Raw genomic sequence first — 16,200 nt, 5'->3', positions numbered from 1 at the left:
GCACTGAGGGGGGCACTTGACGGGATGAGCACTGGGTGTTATTCTGTATGTTGGTAAATTGAACACCAATAAAAAATAAATATTATTTTTAATAAATAAATAAAAGGCCCCATTATGGTTGACCTGACCAACATTTTCATCCTCTTACTGCTCACAGTCTTCATAGGAGACTACCCTCATCCTGGGTAGACTGTGGGTGTGAGGGAAGAGAGGCATGATGGTATGCCTCTTTTTGCACTGACAGTTTGAGCAGAGTCACCTGTGACATCAAAGAGAAACAGGGAAGTTCTTACCCATCCATGTTTGGGCTACTTTTGGACCCAACTCACATGTAAAATGACTGACTTTTAAATCTTTGGGTTAAATGTGCACATCATTCCAGGTGAGCAGTTTGGTTTTGCCCTGTTGTATAAAATTTGGTTCAGGCACAGAAATGATTTCAAGAGGTCTCTTGAGCGTGTATAGACACAGCTTTGGAAAGGCATGCCAGGACAGGGAGCTCATAGAGCTCATAGATAGGATGTGTTTGGTAAGTGAGAAAAAAAGAGAAAAAAGATGTGTTTATCCACGTTGTGTCTTCAAGACCAGTTTTTCCCTAGGTTTAGTGAGAGGTCTGCCCATAATGTGTCACAGGGCTATTCCAGCTGTCAGCAGGCTACTAGTATCCAGCTGGGAAAAAGTGGGTGAAAGAAGTTAAGAAAACACATTTTTTGGTCTCCTTTAATTCCTACTTTGGCCTAATAATAGGATTCACACCCAAGACAAGTGTGGATGGTGTAGGAGTCCTTGAATGGCACTGCCAAGGATAAGCAGGGTCACTTTGTAAGTGGAGTTGTACCATAAGATAATGAAAAGTCCAGATGTCTCATGCAGTGACTTATGGTACCTCTGCCCAGTGTATGCGTTTGGAACTAACTCCTCACTCAGCATCTGAACAATTTCCTGAGATTCCCTCTCTGTGGGCAACATGTCAAGAGCTCTCTGTTCAGCATGGCAGTTCTCAATTGATCCTTCATAAATTGTGCTTCCATAGGTCAAGATGTCTTCATGTCTTGGCAGCAGATACGAAGATTCATGGGCTCACAATTCTGTGTTCCCAGAATTGTGCACCCAGCCCAGTCAAACCACAGTCAAGAGTATTTGGTGGATTGGTTGGCCTGTTGGTGAGAGAGATTAGAGATAGTCTGATATAACTTCTATATCAGACTTCTATATATAACTTCTATATAAGCTTGTCACCGTTGACATTTTGGGCTGGATATCTCTTTGTTGTGAAAGGTTGTCCTATCCATCGTAGGATATGTGGCAGTATTCCTGGCCTCTACCCATTAGATGTCAGTACACCACCCGCCTCCCCAGGTGATGACCAAAGCTGTCTCCAGCCATTGCCAAATTATCACTGAGGAAAAAAAGCCACCCCAAAAGGAGAACAAGCATGACACTGACATACAATTAATGTCAATTTTATTATTCCCATTGGGAGATCAGGAAAGAGAGTGAGCAAGAATAATGTAAGTGATACAGAACCGTATTGGAGCCTTACAGGAATCTCTAAATCTTACCGCCTACCCCTGTGTGAAAATCCTGAGCACCCACATCCCAACAGTGTACTTCTTTACAAGCATGTACCCGCCCTCCAATAGTGTATGTGCTATCAGACATTTACAAAACATCTTAGGAGTGTCAAAAACAAATCAAGGATGAAGGTCTAGTGTTTTTCTTCTCTACCCCAAGAATTAATTGTCCCTGCACCCTTAGCATGTACTCATCCTTCTGTGAAGACCACAGCCTCAGGCTGGGTCTAATGGAACAAGCATAGTGCTTATAAACAAAAGATGCTAATTTGAGTTCCAAGTCTGCAGCCTCCTACCCTGGTCATCTTTGGTCATTAACCTCTCTGAGCCTCCATTTCCCTAACTTAGGAAATTGTAAGATGAAAAAAATGCGACCTGTTTCTCTCTACTTCATAAGGTTGTTGTAAAGAGCAAATAAGCTAAAATGTATGGACATTTGATATTTAAAAGCATTACAGGAATATCAAATATTATTATCATTGGCAGGGATTTCAGAAAATTCTAGAGTAATTGGAGTGAGAAAGTGAGTTAGGACTATTTCTGCTCACTCACTCACTCACTCACTCACTCACTCAGTGATGGCCTACTGCTCTGGCCTGTGCATCCTGTGGGGTTGAGACAAAAAGGTCCATTGGGATGTGTCCTAACTGGCAGAGGTTTAGGGGAATAGAACAGTAAGAAGGGCTTGCCTCTCTCTAGTTTTCTGCAGAATGGACTGCGGGAAGTTGACCACCAAATGCCAGCTTTTTTTGAAGCATTGTTAAGTCTCTGCAAGTGCTTGGCTAAATTTGGCATTGCTTTTTTCTCAGCCTGCATGGATGGGATGTGAAGTCACCTACTAATTCCATGATACCCTGGGAGTTCTTCACTATAGTAACAAAAGTAAAAACAATCCTAGATAGGGTTTACATTAAACTACATTTTTAACACCTAACTCAAAAGTCAGGACTGAGCAGATATTAGCCTTATCTTAGACAGAATTAGAGTTACATGTGGTCCAAGGGGCTGGTTTGCATCTCTGCTAGTTTGACCCAGAACCCACGACCCCCACGGGCCTCGGAGCCACCTCCTGACCCATTTGCAGGAGAGGGGGTCAGATTTCTTCTTGAAATCAGTGCACAGATGGGCATTTTGTGGGTATCATAGAGCATCAGTCATTAGCAGGGGTTCTCTGAGTCTGGGTCCATGTGCCCCTTCCTATTCCATCAGGGATGGACAGATGCTTCTAGGGCATCTTTCCCCAGACACTAATCTCTCTTTTCCAGGCCAGGTCTCCATGACCTTCAAACAGATGAAAACAAGGGTGTAACCATTATAGATACAAGTCTCAAAAGGGGGGGTGGGGGCAGCCCTGGTGGCTCAGCGGTTTAGCACCGCCTTCAGCCCAGGGTGTGATCCTGGAGACCCAGAATCCAATCCCACGTCAGGCTCCCTGCATGGGGCCTGCTTCTCCCTCTGCCTCTCTCTTTCTCTGTCTCTCATGAATAAGTGGATAGAATCTTTATAAAAAAACAAGTCTCAAATGGTAGCTGTAGGCATTGCCTGAGGGGATTTTAGTTCCTTCCCAAAACGTATCTTCTGCTAGCTAAGGGAATGCTGTTTATGAGGTTTTGTATCTTTTAAGAGGGAACCTATCTGAGACTTTCACAGGGATGTGGATTTGTCCTATTGCTAGTCTGATTATGGGCACAGCCCCAAGAAGTTGAATATCACTTTCCTGACTGAGCAGCTGGCCATGTGTAGGCCACCTCAGAGCCAGCTTTGACACACTCTTGACTTTAGTGTCACTGGCCCTCTGCTCTGGAAAGTAGGAGTGATTAGAATTTAAAGCGGGCATCTTGGGAAAAGCATAGTTTGTAGTGCCTCACTTATGGATTCGTGGTCCTTCTCTGCCTTTCTGCCTCTCCCCTCTGCCTGTTGTTACTGGGTCTGGTTGTCCAGTTAGCAAGCTGCTGCCTAGAACTAGACCACTCTGCTGTGAAATGCACTCATCACTTCTGGCCATCAGATTCTTTGAGATAGTATCTTTTCAGAGTCTTAACTCATGGCCTTCTAAGACATTGGCAACTTCATAGGAATTTCTCTTTCTCAGGTGCTAAGGGAGCAGTTGCTGTGTTGTACACTTGACCCCTTTCACAGGGTGGTATCTCCCATTTTTCTTGAGACCCTGCAATGGCATCAAGCCGCTTGGGAGACAGAGACCTTAGAGTTTCTGCATTAATGGGGTGCCTGGATGGCTCTGTCAGTTGGACATCTGCCTGTGGCTTGGGTCATGGTCCCAGGGTCCTGGGGTCAAGAACCAGATGGGGCTCCCTGCTCAGCAAGGAGCCTCCTCCCTCTGCCACTGCTGCTCCCCCCACTCGTGCTCTCTCCCTACCAAGTGAATAAAAAAATAAAATCTTTAAAAATAATAATAACATTATTTTTTAACATTAGTAAATGAACTTAAGGGCAAAAGTGTCATGGAATCACATGGACCAAGAGCAAAGATTATGGTGGAGAAAGGGCTCAGTACCTGCTAAAGGGAAGGCACGTGCCCTCAGCATTCCTGAGAGACAGTGTCTCAGTCTTCGTGAGCCCACATTCCCATGTGGGTGGTTTTTTCTGCTGCTATTCTGATTTGTTCCCTGTTGGGTTTTTCCTTTCTTAGCTTCTGTCGTGTAATATTTAGCACAGAATTTCCAAACTCCTGGTAATTAGATATCTCCAAAGCAAATGAGCTTCCCCTTAAATCCATATAACCTACTTTTCTCTGCCCCACATAAAAATACAGTTACCCCAAATGAAGAATAAATTGTTCCTGTGTTAGGGGCAATTAACAATCCCTCCTGCCTGGCTTAGTGGAAGGAGCCCAAGCTTCGGAGTAATACAGCCCTGGGTTTAGTCTTAGATCTGCCTCATTTGTACCATTAGGCCTGTTTTTCAACATCACAGAGACTCAGGACCCTCAATGTAATAGGAGTCATAACGGTGATTGGCAAGAATATTGTGGTGCTCACTGGCCACTGTGAATAGCATAGCGGTCATAGTGCCTGACACAGGTGGTTGGCTTTATTCCTTCATGCCTGCTTTACAAGCCGATTCCCTGCCCGCTGGAAGCCCGAGAAGAGTCTGTCGGGTAGATGTGTAAGGACAAAAGCCACCTTGCCCAAAGAGTGAAAGCAGGAGGATGGGACACCTGGGTGGCTCAGTGGTTGGGCGGCTGCCTTCGGCTAAGGTCGTGATCCCCGGGTCCAGGATCAGGTCCCACACTGGGCTCCCTGCATGGAGCCTGCTTCTCCCTCTGCCTATGTCTCTGCCTCTCTCTCTCTCCCTCTCTCGAATAAATAAATCTTAAAAAAAAAAAAAAAAGGCAGGAGGATCGCTTTCCATGTATAGCTGCAGAGCTTGCAAAGTGGTTAGAACCCTCTTAGAATGAGAAATCTCTGTAAGTGGCATTAAAAAAATTGGAGCCCAGTCAGGCAGAGCCTGCGAAGGCAAATGAAATGAACTGCGGGGCTAAAGAGGAGGAGAACCCAAATTGGTGGTCCCTGGCATCAACTAATAAGCAAAGAAAAGCCTTTTATAAAATGCATGGCCTTTAATGTAACCCTAGTCGATCTTTCCTCCCTGGATTGGGGTCTAGGCTGGGAGTGACCTAACCCTCTCACAGACACTAGGTTGCATTGTCCAGCTTGACTAGAGCAGTGAGGAGGTCCCTAAGGCAGATAGCCAGCTCCATTATTTTGTTTCTAAGCCAAGATGACACTGAACTTCCAGCCACTAAGCAACAACACATATAGGAACTTCAGCTCAAAGCAAAATGGAAGGAGTAGATTAATATCCATGATGACTCCTAATTATGATCAGCCCAGCTCAGGTTACCCGGGTCCAACTGCTACCTAATTCATTCCAAAAGGAAGCAGGGCCCGAGACTCAGGCTGTATCCCACGGAGGAAAATGTCTCTAGGCTGGTCAGGGTGACTGCTTTAGACCATCCACCACTTCAGATGGCTTCATCCCTAATTCCCAGTATATGAGAAAGCATTGAGAATGTAGTTTCCAACAAGAGCAGGGAGAAAACACAATTAAGGCACAGATTCCCCCCTCAGAGCTTTGTAAGGATTGGAGGTCTGTGCATGGAGGGGGACGCTGATTTCCCAGAGTGATTTTGTGAATGTTTCTGAGACCAGTGAACAGGGCACCATAAGTCACTTTGACCAATTTTTGCAGTGGATCCAGGAATTTAAGTTTCTACTGCCAGCCTGGTAACTCTTCCTTCAGGAGGCTTCATCTTTCTCAACACCCCCTTGAGACTTGGTAGATCAGACCTAGTCCATAGCTCGGTGGCTTGCTTTCATGCAAGATCGTGGACAGGCAAGGCTTTGGGCAGATGTGTGAGGAGGCCATCTGAAATGACTTTAGTTAATCTTCCTTAAAAAAGGAATTGCAACAAAAAGATCTAGTAACTTACTAAGGGGTAACAGAAGTCAGAAAGGGCAACCTGGGGGTACCCAGGGGGGCTCAGCGGTTGAGTGTCTGCCTTTGGCCAAGGGTGTGATTGTGGGGTCCTGGGATCGAGTCCCGCATCGGGCTCCCTGCATGGAACCTGCTTCTCCCTCTGCCTGTGTCTCAGCCTCTCTCTCTCTCTCTCTCTCTCTCTTTCTGTCTCTCTGTCTCTCATGAATGAATAAATAAACTCTGAAAGAAAGAGAGAGAGAGAGAGAGAGAGAGAAAGAAAGGAAAGAAAGAAAGAAAGAAGAAAGAAGAAAGAAAGAAAAGGAAAAGGAAGGAAGGAAGGAAGGAAGGAGAAAGAAAGAAGGAAAGAGCAACGTGAGGGAGAATCTCTGTATTCCAGAGTGACCAAGAGTGCTTTTCTCCTCAAATGGCACCGATTATTTCCAGTCCTGGATCATTTCTTATGAGAACATGGCCATAGTTGACAGCTTTAGACACTCGAGGTCATCGGTCTCTTGCAGCAGATAGGTGACACCCATAACATCAGAGGGCAGGCTCCCCAAGGGCAGGACCCTTGCCTGTGTTGTCCACTGGGTGACTGAGCACCTAGCCCAGTGCCTGGCTGGAAGTAGCTCTTCAGTAAATAATTGTGTAACGATTATGGTTGAATGAATGAATCCAAGCATCCATTCAACTAACAGACCTGGAAAAGAGGATGAAAATTAATCCTCAATCCCAGTCCACTGTGCCTTTTCCTAAATCCTTTTTAGACTTTCAGACTTCATTCAAGCTTTCCCAAGCTTGTAAAGAAGGAAAGAAAAAGGGAATGGGGGAATAGGCCAGAAATGAGTATGAGGAGCGAGGCCCCTCAGCTGTTCCAGTCTCCTAGGTGACACTCTCACAGTTGCCTGAAGCCCCACAGTGTGCCGAGCAGCCGGCCCCATCTCCTCCCAGGGCCTCGCTGCCACTGCAGGAGGGAAAGGGGAAGAAGACCTGTCTGCAGAGGACTAGGGTGGGGGGCGGGCGCCTCCGCAGTGTCATCTGTGTCTCTCACAGCCCTCCGGGAATCAGACACACACAAATAGAGACTTTTTGGCAGCTCTTGAACATCAGCTGAGAGCAGGTTGTCCTGGTAGGAAAAATATTTCTTTCAGGATGATATATGGAGCTCATGCAGGCAGTGACTGTTCCAAAACAGAGCCCTTAGGTCAGGCCCAGAGCCTTTTTCCTATTTAGGATATGACCCAGATCCTGGGAGCTGTTTCCTTTTGGTATGCGTGAAGCTGGGCTTGACGCATACAAGCCCAGTGACCTGAGATGTGCCTGCCCTGACTTAGTGCAGACGGCCTCGAAAATGATTCCAGATCTCCCATTTCCTCTGAGGTGGAAAGTCCCTGTGCAGTCGGCTGAAAGCACGTGAAGTGGGGAGGCCCAGGTAGGTGGGCTCCAGCCAGCCGGCCTCACCCCACTGCTTACATTCTCACTGGCCAAAGCCACATCTGTCAGCCCTCCTAGAGCCTCTCCTCCCACATGCCCTTCTGTTAGCTGACAGAGGGACAATCCAGGGGACAAGGGGGAGGTGCTGAGTCTGGCACTGTGTCACAGCCACTGTCTGAGCCTCTTCCACACTCCCCTCCTTTGATGGCTTAAGCTTATCATCACCACCTAGTTAATCTAGCACATGGCCCCCTGCTCACCACAAAAGCAAGCATATGATGTTGTGGATTTCTTTGTTTTTAACATCCCATGGCATTTTGAGGTTATGGGCTAGGGATGCTAAACATATTTTGGTAGTCGGTGAATTCTGAGTACTTGCCAAGTACCCTCTGAAGCACCACCTTCCCTTTGGGAAAACGAAACCTCCCTGGGAACTTGACCCTAAAGGGAATGTCCTGTGGTGCTCTTGTTGCTCAGACCTCTGGGGAAGTCTAGCTCCATGTGCTTAAGGACCCTGTGGGCGTAGAGAAGACTGAGACAGGGAGGTGACTACTGATTCCACCTCAATTCTTAAGAAATCTCCAATGGGACCCTCCGAACAGTCTTCATGAAAAAGCATCCTTTCTCTGTGGGACTGATGTGTGAATGATCTGAGTAGTTCTGAGAGCCTCTCATTTCTTTTTTGTCAGTTGTGGCCAAGCTGAGAATCAAGTCAACATTTCTCTTCTCCAAAGCCCCACACTCTGGGTTTTGGCTGCCAAGTTCTATTGCTGGATGATCTATTAGTCTGCAGAGCTTATAGAAACTCCAGAGAAGTAACTCTGGAAGGAAGACAGAATGTCATTCCAAATGCCAGATTCTGTGCTCTAAGACACTTTCATGAAGTTCTGTGTCCTTCATCTTAAAAATTATGGTGAGGAGGAGATCCTGGTGGGGAAAGTTGTCTTCTCTTCACATCATAAATCCAGGAATAGCATGGTAGTCTTTTGAATTCATGCTGTCTTCCTTGGATTCAGGTCTTGGCTCCACTGCTCACTAGCTGTATGACCTGGGGCAAATCGCTTAATGTCTCTGAATTTCAGCTACCTCATTTGCAAGCTATTTACCTGTCTCATGGAATTTCTTTATTTTCTTTAATATTTTATTTATTTATTCATGAGAGACACAGAGAGAGAGAGAGAAAGGCAGAGACACAGGCAGAGAGAGTAGCAGGCCCCATGCAGGGAACCCGACGTGGGACTCAATCCCGGGTCTCCAGGATCATGGCCTGGGTCGAAGGCAGTGCTAAACCGCTGAGCCACCCGGGCTGCCCATGGAATTTCTTTAAAGCTGCTAGGCTAACTCCATATTCCTCCAGAACGTCCTCCTTGACTCCCCTGGTCAGAGCTACCTTTTTATGTACTCCCATAGTACCACACGCAGGCTACTATGCCCCGTAATACTTGGTACATCATACTGAAATGATTCCTGTGCGGGACTGTCTCTTCTGTGACTAGCCTGCAGCTCTTTAAGAGTATAAAGTGTTTTAATCTGCTTTGTTTCCTGAGGTTCTAGTAGAATTTCTGGCCAATGGGATGGTTTTTACCCGCTAAAAACAGACATCGTTTCTTGAGTATTCCTCTACATGAGTGTCTGTTCACTCTACCTTGAAACTGCTTGTATCTGAATTGATGAGTGTTAGTTGTTTCCTTGAAGTGATCATTCTTATTCTGTTCTTCTTTCCCTATCTAAAAGATATACTGGTTTTTATTCTTTATCTTTGGAGTTCCCCAAAACTATATTTGGGTAATGGCCAAAATAAATTCACATTTATTTCATGAAAGTGAAATAATAATATCTGCTTTCTGCTTATGGGTAGTTTGTCAAAAATATATGATGGGAAGGAAAGAATCAGATGATATTATAGTCAGGGGATCCTTAGCCTTCTCATATTTATCATGTTGGGTTTTGATGAGGGGAAGGAGCAAGAGAGTACAGGAGGACTGATGTTTGGAAACAACAAACTAGTGCAGTTAGAGCCTGTGCGCTCCAAGGGCTGGTGGCAGCAGGAGGCAGGTTTAGGGGATGCTGTGGCAGTAGCCACCTGCTGCGCTCCCTGCGTCTTTTTTGCTATTACCTGGAATCCACATATTTCCTAATCTTCCAGATGCCCTGGTCCTGGATCATAGCTTACACTTTAGGGCCCTGAGCTCAGTGTTGAAGAATGGACCAGGGATGTGTAAAATGTCCCAACTGGGGTTTCAAAAACTAGAACAGGTGGGCATTGCACAGGGCCCTTGGGAGCCCAAGGATTCATGCTCTGACCCCATCATTAGACATTTACCTAAATTTATAGATGAACACGCCCTGGGTCTTGCTTTTCAGTAAAGATTATCTAGTAAATTTGAAAGATGCTATTTGGTGGAAGATCCAGATAATTCCAACAGATGCACTAAGACTATTCTGTGGCTGCCTGAACTCACAAAAAGTTCTTTTAATGATAGTACAGAGAGGTCTAGTACGTTGTACACAACAAAAGTACCAGGATTCCAGAAGATTCTTTGCACAACTGTCATGTCACAAAAATTACTAAATCAGTATTCCCATCCCGTTTCTTTAGTCCTTTATCCCAGAGATTCTGACTTTCCCCTGATAGACCACCTGTCACCCAACACTGGGTTGATATGATACTGCCTACCAAAATCCAGTGTTCTCTCTTAGAGCTTAGAGTGGCACCAAAGGCCCCGTGGGCTCTGTTCTCACCCCAGTCTCTTTCTCTTCTCTACCACTTTGAGTATACTGCTACTAGAAGATCTAGTAATACCAAGCTGTTGTTACATATCAATATACCTTAACCAGTGTTGTTCCCTCTGCCCAGAACTCCTTTGTTGAGTAACTGTTGTTTGCAATCCAAAGCAAATGGTTACAACACACCTATGCAAAAATACGCACAAACTGGTGCTAAGAATGTTACTGGACATCAGTTGTGTCACTAAATTTGTATTTGCTGAATACTGCCCACATACTGGGTTTATGTAGAAGAGGAAAATGATAGGTTCGGGGCACATACCTGTGTGTGTGTGTGTGTGTGTGTGTGTGTGTGTGTGTATGGACATAATTTCATCCCATATAAATAATAATCCTAGAGTTGAGGGTTGTCCTCATTTATAGATCAGGAAATGAGCTCTTGGTAGTTATAATTTTCCTTGGAGCCTTCAGCTGGTCACTGGTGGAGTACAGTGTCTCACCTGGATTTGTCTGACTCTAGATCTAAACCTACATCACATGACAGTGAAGATGTTAAAGCATAAATATGATAGGCCTCTTTCTAACCAAATCTGGGATAAAAAGTTACATCAAAAAAAATGATGAAGGAGATAATAAGGAGAGAGGGGGGATCCTTATAGATTAAAGGTGATGAAGGAAACATAACAAATATGACACTTAAGTTTTTCAAAATCCATGAGTCATGGTGGTTCTCAGAGAGAGAGAGAGAGAAATGGAAAGAGTTTTTTATAGAGAGAAGGAATGATACAACTTTAAAATCCCCATGCGTCACTTGGATACTAAAACCCCTGGATAAAAGGACGGGGGACAGGAGAAACCCCTGGTTTCTCTGTATCACCCCCTGGTATCACAGCAGAAAGACGGCTGGGCACCCCTAACCGAGCAGCCAGGCTGGTGTCACCAAGAGTGAGACAGCCCCACGGTACCCCTCCTGTGTGCCATGGAAGGGGCACAGTGTCGCCCCCATGCTTCTTTTATTAAATAGGACGTGTTGACCATGATCCAGTCCTGAGGAGACACACAAATCCACAACGTAACAGTTCTGCAGCCTGGACACCTCACGGATCAGCCAAAAGCAATGCAAGGGCCTCGATTGGGTCCCAGATCATCGGCGGGGGGTGGGGGTGGGGATGGGGGTTGGGGGTTGAGGGGATGGGAGAAGCAGCGAGACTTGGTCGATAGGAGCCCTCCTTAGGGTCTCTCCTGAGTCCCTTTGACCCTCTCCCCCTCCCCACCCCTTCACCCCACTGCACTTGGGTGCAGAGATGACCAAGGAGAGCAAGCTTGTACTCCCCCAGAGGGGCAGGTGTGCTGTCTTGTTTCTCCTGCTGTGCTCAGCCCTCTCCTGGCTCCTGTGACCTGACTGACCTGCAGTCTGCCCCTTATCCAGCTCCCTGGCCTGCACAGAAGGTCTGGCCCCCTTTCACAGAAACAGCAGTGGCTGCCTGAGACACCCAGCTACCCTGCTGTCAGCGCCGCCTCCCTCACCGCACCCTTCCATCCCCAGTGCATGTAGTCCTGCCCCATCCTTGGTCACAGGTCTTTCTGTTTTGCTTGTCCTGCAGGTTCAAGTGTGAATGGTGTGGAAGAGCCTAGCATTGCCAAGAGGCTCAGGGGCACTCCCGAGCGGATTGAGCTGGAGAACTACCGCCTGTCCGTGAAGCAGGCCGAGGAGCTGGAGGAGGTGCCCGAGGAGACACAAGCCGAGCACAACCTGAGCAGCGTGCTGGACACGGGGGCAGAGGAGGACGTGGCCAGCAGGTCAGCCTGTGCTTTGTCCTCGCGGGTCTTTCCCAGACGAACATTATGCCCTAGTGGAAGTAGGCAGCACTGGACGCTCAGTGAGGGCTCCAAGCCACACTATCGGGTGCCATGTACCAGTGGGGTGACACTAGGCAAGCTGTGTAACCTCTCTGTGCCTCCGTTTCCTCCTCTGTGAAATGTAGGCAATACTGGGACTTTCCTCACAGAACTGGTATGAGGCTTAAATAGTATGAAGCATTTAAAACAGTGCATGGCACAGGTTGTGTTGATGGTGGTCGCCTTCCTTACAGCTGTGCATGGTGCCTGACCAGGTACACAGGATTTCTGTCATCCTGGCAGGAATCCTAGGAAGTAGACTGGAGCATATATCTTGTCGCTCTATAATTGAGGAAACTTGCTGGTGATTTGTACTAGGATCAAGGATTGACTAAGACTTGAACTGAGATTTCCTGAATCCAAGTCTAGATTCTTCCTGTTTCCCCACTGCCTACTGGCCTCCCCTTTTGTAGTTCCCTGTCTCTTTGTCTCATTAGCTGGTGAGAATCACGACCCATGGGGCGTAATTCAAAGATTCAGTGAGTATTTCTTGAACACCTACCATGGCCTTAGTACTTTGCCATTTGTCGGAAAGGTAACAGAACAAAAGTAACAGTCCCCGGTCCTGTCCTCAGGTTGCTGCTTATGGGTTTCCTGGAGGGAAAGACAGACACAAAGGGCCAACAGTGCACCTGAGGCAGTACACTGTGGGGGCAGGCGGTTCAGTGGTAGGAGCCTCAGGGTTGGAATCAGGGGTTCCTGTTGTGGCACCAGTTGGTTCTGCAGTCTTGGGGAAGCCACCTTTCCATCCAGGCTTCTTCCTTCCTCCTCTAGGTAAAAAGAGGAGCAGAAAACTTAGGTCCCAGAGGCTACACCCACAGCCAGTGGTTTTGTGCTTGGCCCTCCCAGTGTTTTAATTACATCTGAGTGACGCCTGAGGGGGACACATGCCCTTCAGCCCCACAGAACTCCCCGGGTCCACTATCTTTGCCCTATGGCCTGGTTTTCCTTAGTGCCCAGGTTTTCCAGAGTCAGTACAGGACTCAGAGTGCTCCATGGAGCATTTTGGTGATCAGGGACACCAAAGAGAACAAGATAAAGACAGAGTAAAATCACTATTGCTCAGACTGCTGTAGGGCTCTGGAGTAGGAACACTTACCGTGTCTCCCAGCCTAGTGGAGGCTTTGCATTAACATGAGGCATACGCTAGGTGCTTTTTTGTCACCACAGTAAGGGAATGCGTGGGGGATAAAACAGAACTTTTATTATTACTACTATTTACTGAGTTCTGAGAATGTTCTTCAGAGGGTGTCTGCCGGGCAGAGCTCCTTGCACTTGCATTCTGTCACCTGAGACACACTTTGGATGAGCTGTTCCTTGGGCTGGATGCACAGGCAGCACATCTGGGCATTCCCAGGCAGCCTCCCCCTGGGTGCTTGCAGGGCAGAAGCCGTCCCTGTATTCATGTTATCTCAGAACTGCATCTCACCCAGAGCATCCACAGAGCACGCATGCCTGCTCTGTTCTGATGAGGGACAGCCCACTCTCTGCAGGGCTGATGGCTCAGCCTCACGGCAAGCATGCTCAGCTTACTTTCCTGCCTGATGACAAACGCCACTTGATATAAAGATAATTCCTGGACCTGCCCTGGAGTAGCTGGGCTTGGGGTGGAGACCAGGGGTACCTGCTTTTAACAAGCAACCTGGGTGAGTCTTATCCATGTCCTGGTTTAGTCTACCCACGCAGAGACTGCTGGCCCAGACCTATTTAGCTCCATGACCCTTCCTTGGGGCACGGAGGGGGAGCATCTTCCAAAGGAGATCCTGGAAATAGTACTTTTATTTTCTCTGGGAGAGGACAGGTATCTGAAGACAAAAGAACACTAACTTTATTTTTTTTTTAAGATTTTATTTATTTATTCATGAGAGACCCACAAAGAGGCAGAGACACAGGCAGAGGGAGAAGCAGGCTCCCTGAAGGGAGCCCGATGTGGGACTCGATCCCGGGTCTCCAGGATCATGCCCTGGGTTGAAGGTAGACGCTCAACCGCTGAGCCACCCAGGTGTCCCAAGAACACTAACTACACTAACTTTATGATTTTAGTTTTGCTTTCTCCTGATCTCCTAGCTGGAAAACTTTGCCCTGGGGACTGAAGATGGCTTGGGCAGCACCCATCTGCTAAGGGCCTCCAGTGTTTGCATATCTCTGACCCTGCAGAAAAGTCAGGGAGGACTAGAGCCAATAGGTGCCCTTTCCAAATGGGGCGGCCTGGCTACAGAGGACTTCCCCAAAAGTCCTTGACAGGCTAGCCTGAAAGGGCTTGGCCCTCCTTGAAGGCTGACCACAGATAAGTGGAGATTCCTGACTGATCCTCTGTCTTCCTCACCCCTTCTCCAGCAGAGGCTATAACGTGAGCCATCACTGAACAAGATACTGCTTTTAGCACAGATTAAACATCTATTGTGCAAAGATTGCTGGACAACATACATCTTCTCTTGCATCTGCTGAGCAATAGTGTTTATACCGTTGTCAGAGTGCACTCTCTGATTATGAGTGGATCCATTTAAAAATGAAAGCCATGATTCCCTATTTCCCTTGAACACCACCCGAGAACTTCAAGTGGTGTTTCAAAATTGCTGTCTGCCTCCTTCACAGTAGGGCCCACCCAGATTCCCAGGCTCCACTTTCTGAAGTTGGACCCAGGCAGGCAGGAGACAGCCATTGTCTTATTCTTGGGTTTGCCACCCTGACAGCTGCTGGTGGCTAAAGAACTCTTGGGTTCTTGGCGAATGTCCAACAAGGCACAGTGTGACGGTGGTGTGAACATTGGTGGAAATCCTGACCTGTCACACCAATGATCCAACCTCTTTAAGGTTCAATGGCCTCATTTGTAAAAATGGGATATTATTGTGTCCTAGAGTCCTATCGTTAACCGTGTCCTAGGGTTAATGTGCAATTAGGTGACCTAATTCATGTGAAGAGCCTTGTGCCACTGGCACTTCATGGAGCTCAGTGAGTGTTTACCATCACTGTTGTTGCTGGCCTTGGCCCTTCCCCTGCCCCGCATGACAGACCTCTGCTTGGCTCATTTAAGTGTGGAACAGATCTGGTTTTTTTTAGAATCCAGCCCATGTACCTGCTGCTCTTGCTTCCTCTTACCATGCCCTGTCATAGCCTCAATGAGAGGGAACTCGGGGAAAGTGCTTTGAGATCACTGATTGGATATATGTTGTATATATCAGGGAGGATTTTTGCAAGAGGTTCTTCTCACTGAAAGGGTCTGCTCCTAGTGATGGACTTCAGAGGCCTCATCTCTAGGACACCTGTGAATTTAGGTAGCAGCTTGCCCTGGCTTTCTCTGGTTGTGCTCCCTTGTACATCCTTGTGTGTTTGGGCTATGCTAGGTACTGTGACGAGCACTCCAACAAGCCAAGCAGACCTGGTCCCTGCTCTTAGAGAGAGTACAGTCCAGGGGGCGCCTACCTATATCAGTCGCGGGGTTGGGGGTTGGGGGGCAATAGATTGGTTTGAATGCAAAAGCAGATACCAGTCATGATAGAATGCTGATCTTGAGGACTGCATTTCCTGGCCTTCATCTCTCCTAGGAGGCTATAAATTGAAAGGTCACCCTCTTCCCAAAAGGGCAGAGCAGTTGGTTGTCTGTGTTGTGTCTTGTCCTGAGTAGGGATTCTCCCCACTTACAAAGTTTCTAGGCTGACATTCAAGTGGCAGAGGGTGGTCTGCCTCACTGTGGATTCCTCCTCTGCACCCTTCCTCCTAGCCTCTTCAAAGACTAGACCCAGAAACTCAGGCACTGGGAACAGCCAGAAAATGTAAAATGAGCCTTGAGGTTCTGAATTTACGTTGTGAATCTTCCATGACGTTAGGATCCTGGTGAGACCAGGTCCAAGGTCCCTTGGAAATGGCGGTCCAGAAAGGAACAGTTAGCAACCCCTGTCTGTCTCTCTGTCCTTCACAAAGGGAGGGAGGCTGGTTTGCCTGTCGCAGATTTCCGGAAGCAACGTATCCAGGCTTCTCAGAAATGGACTGAAAGCTGGTAGCTTATGAAGAAGCAATGGTTTACCTTTCCACCCTATTTTTTATGCTCCTGTGCCTCACTCACTGTTTTCCTGTGGTCCTTGGGCTGTCATAAAACCAGGCAGTGTGGCACTCATAGCAGCTATAA

At 47.2% G+C, this 16,200-nt stretch overlaps 1 protein-coding gene across 24 annotated transcripts in view; it reads left to right on the top strand.

Moving 5' to 3' along the window:
• Positions 1-16,200, top strand: part of MICAL3 (microtubule associated monooxygenase, calponin and LIM domain containing 3) — a 266,829-nt gene that overhangs the window by 202,914 nt on the left and 47,715 nt on the right. For all 24 annotated transcript variants that reach the window (XR_012003010.1, XM_072766402.1, XM_072766389.1 and 21 more), the window contains one exon: positions 11,780-11,975. Coding sequence is in view for 23 of the 24 variants with exons in the window: in XM_072766402.1 (XP_072622503.1) it covers positions 11,780-11,975 (196 nt within the window). In the remaining variant the exon portion in view is untranslated. The remainder of the gene's footprint in view (positions 1-11,779; positions 11,976-16,200) is intronic.

Source organism: Vulpes vulpes, chromosome 8 (assembly GCF_048418805.1).
Source record: "Vulpes vulpes isolate BD-2025 chromosome 8, VulVul3, whole genome shotgun sequence".
Taxonomy (NCBI): Eukaryota; Metazoa; Chordata; class Mammalia; order Carnivora; family Canidae; genus Vulpes; species Vulpes vulpes.
The sequence above is the reverse complement of the archived record's forward strand: the minus strand, read 5'-3'. Positions and strand labels throughout refer to the sequence as shown.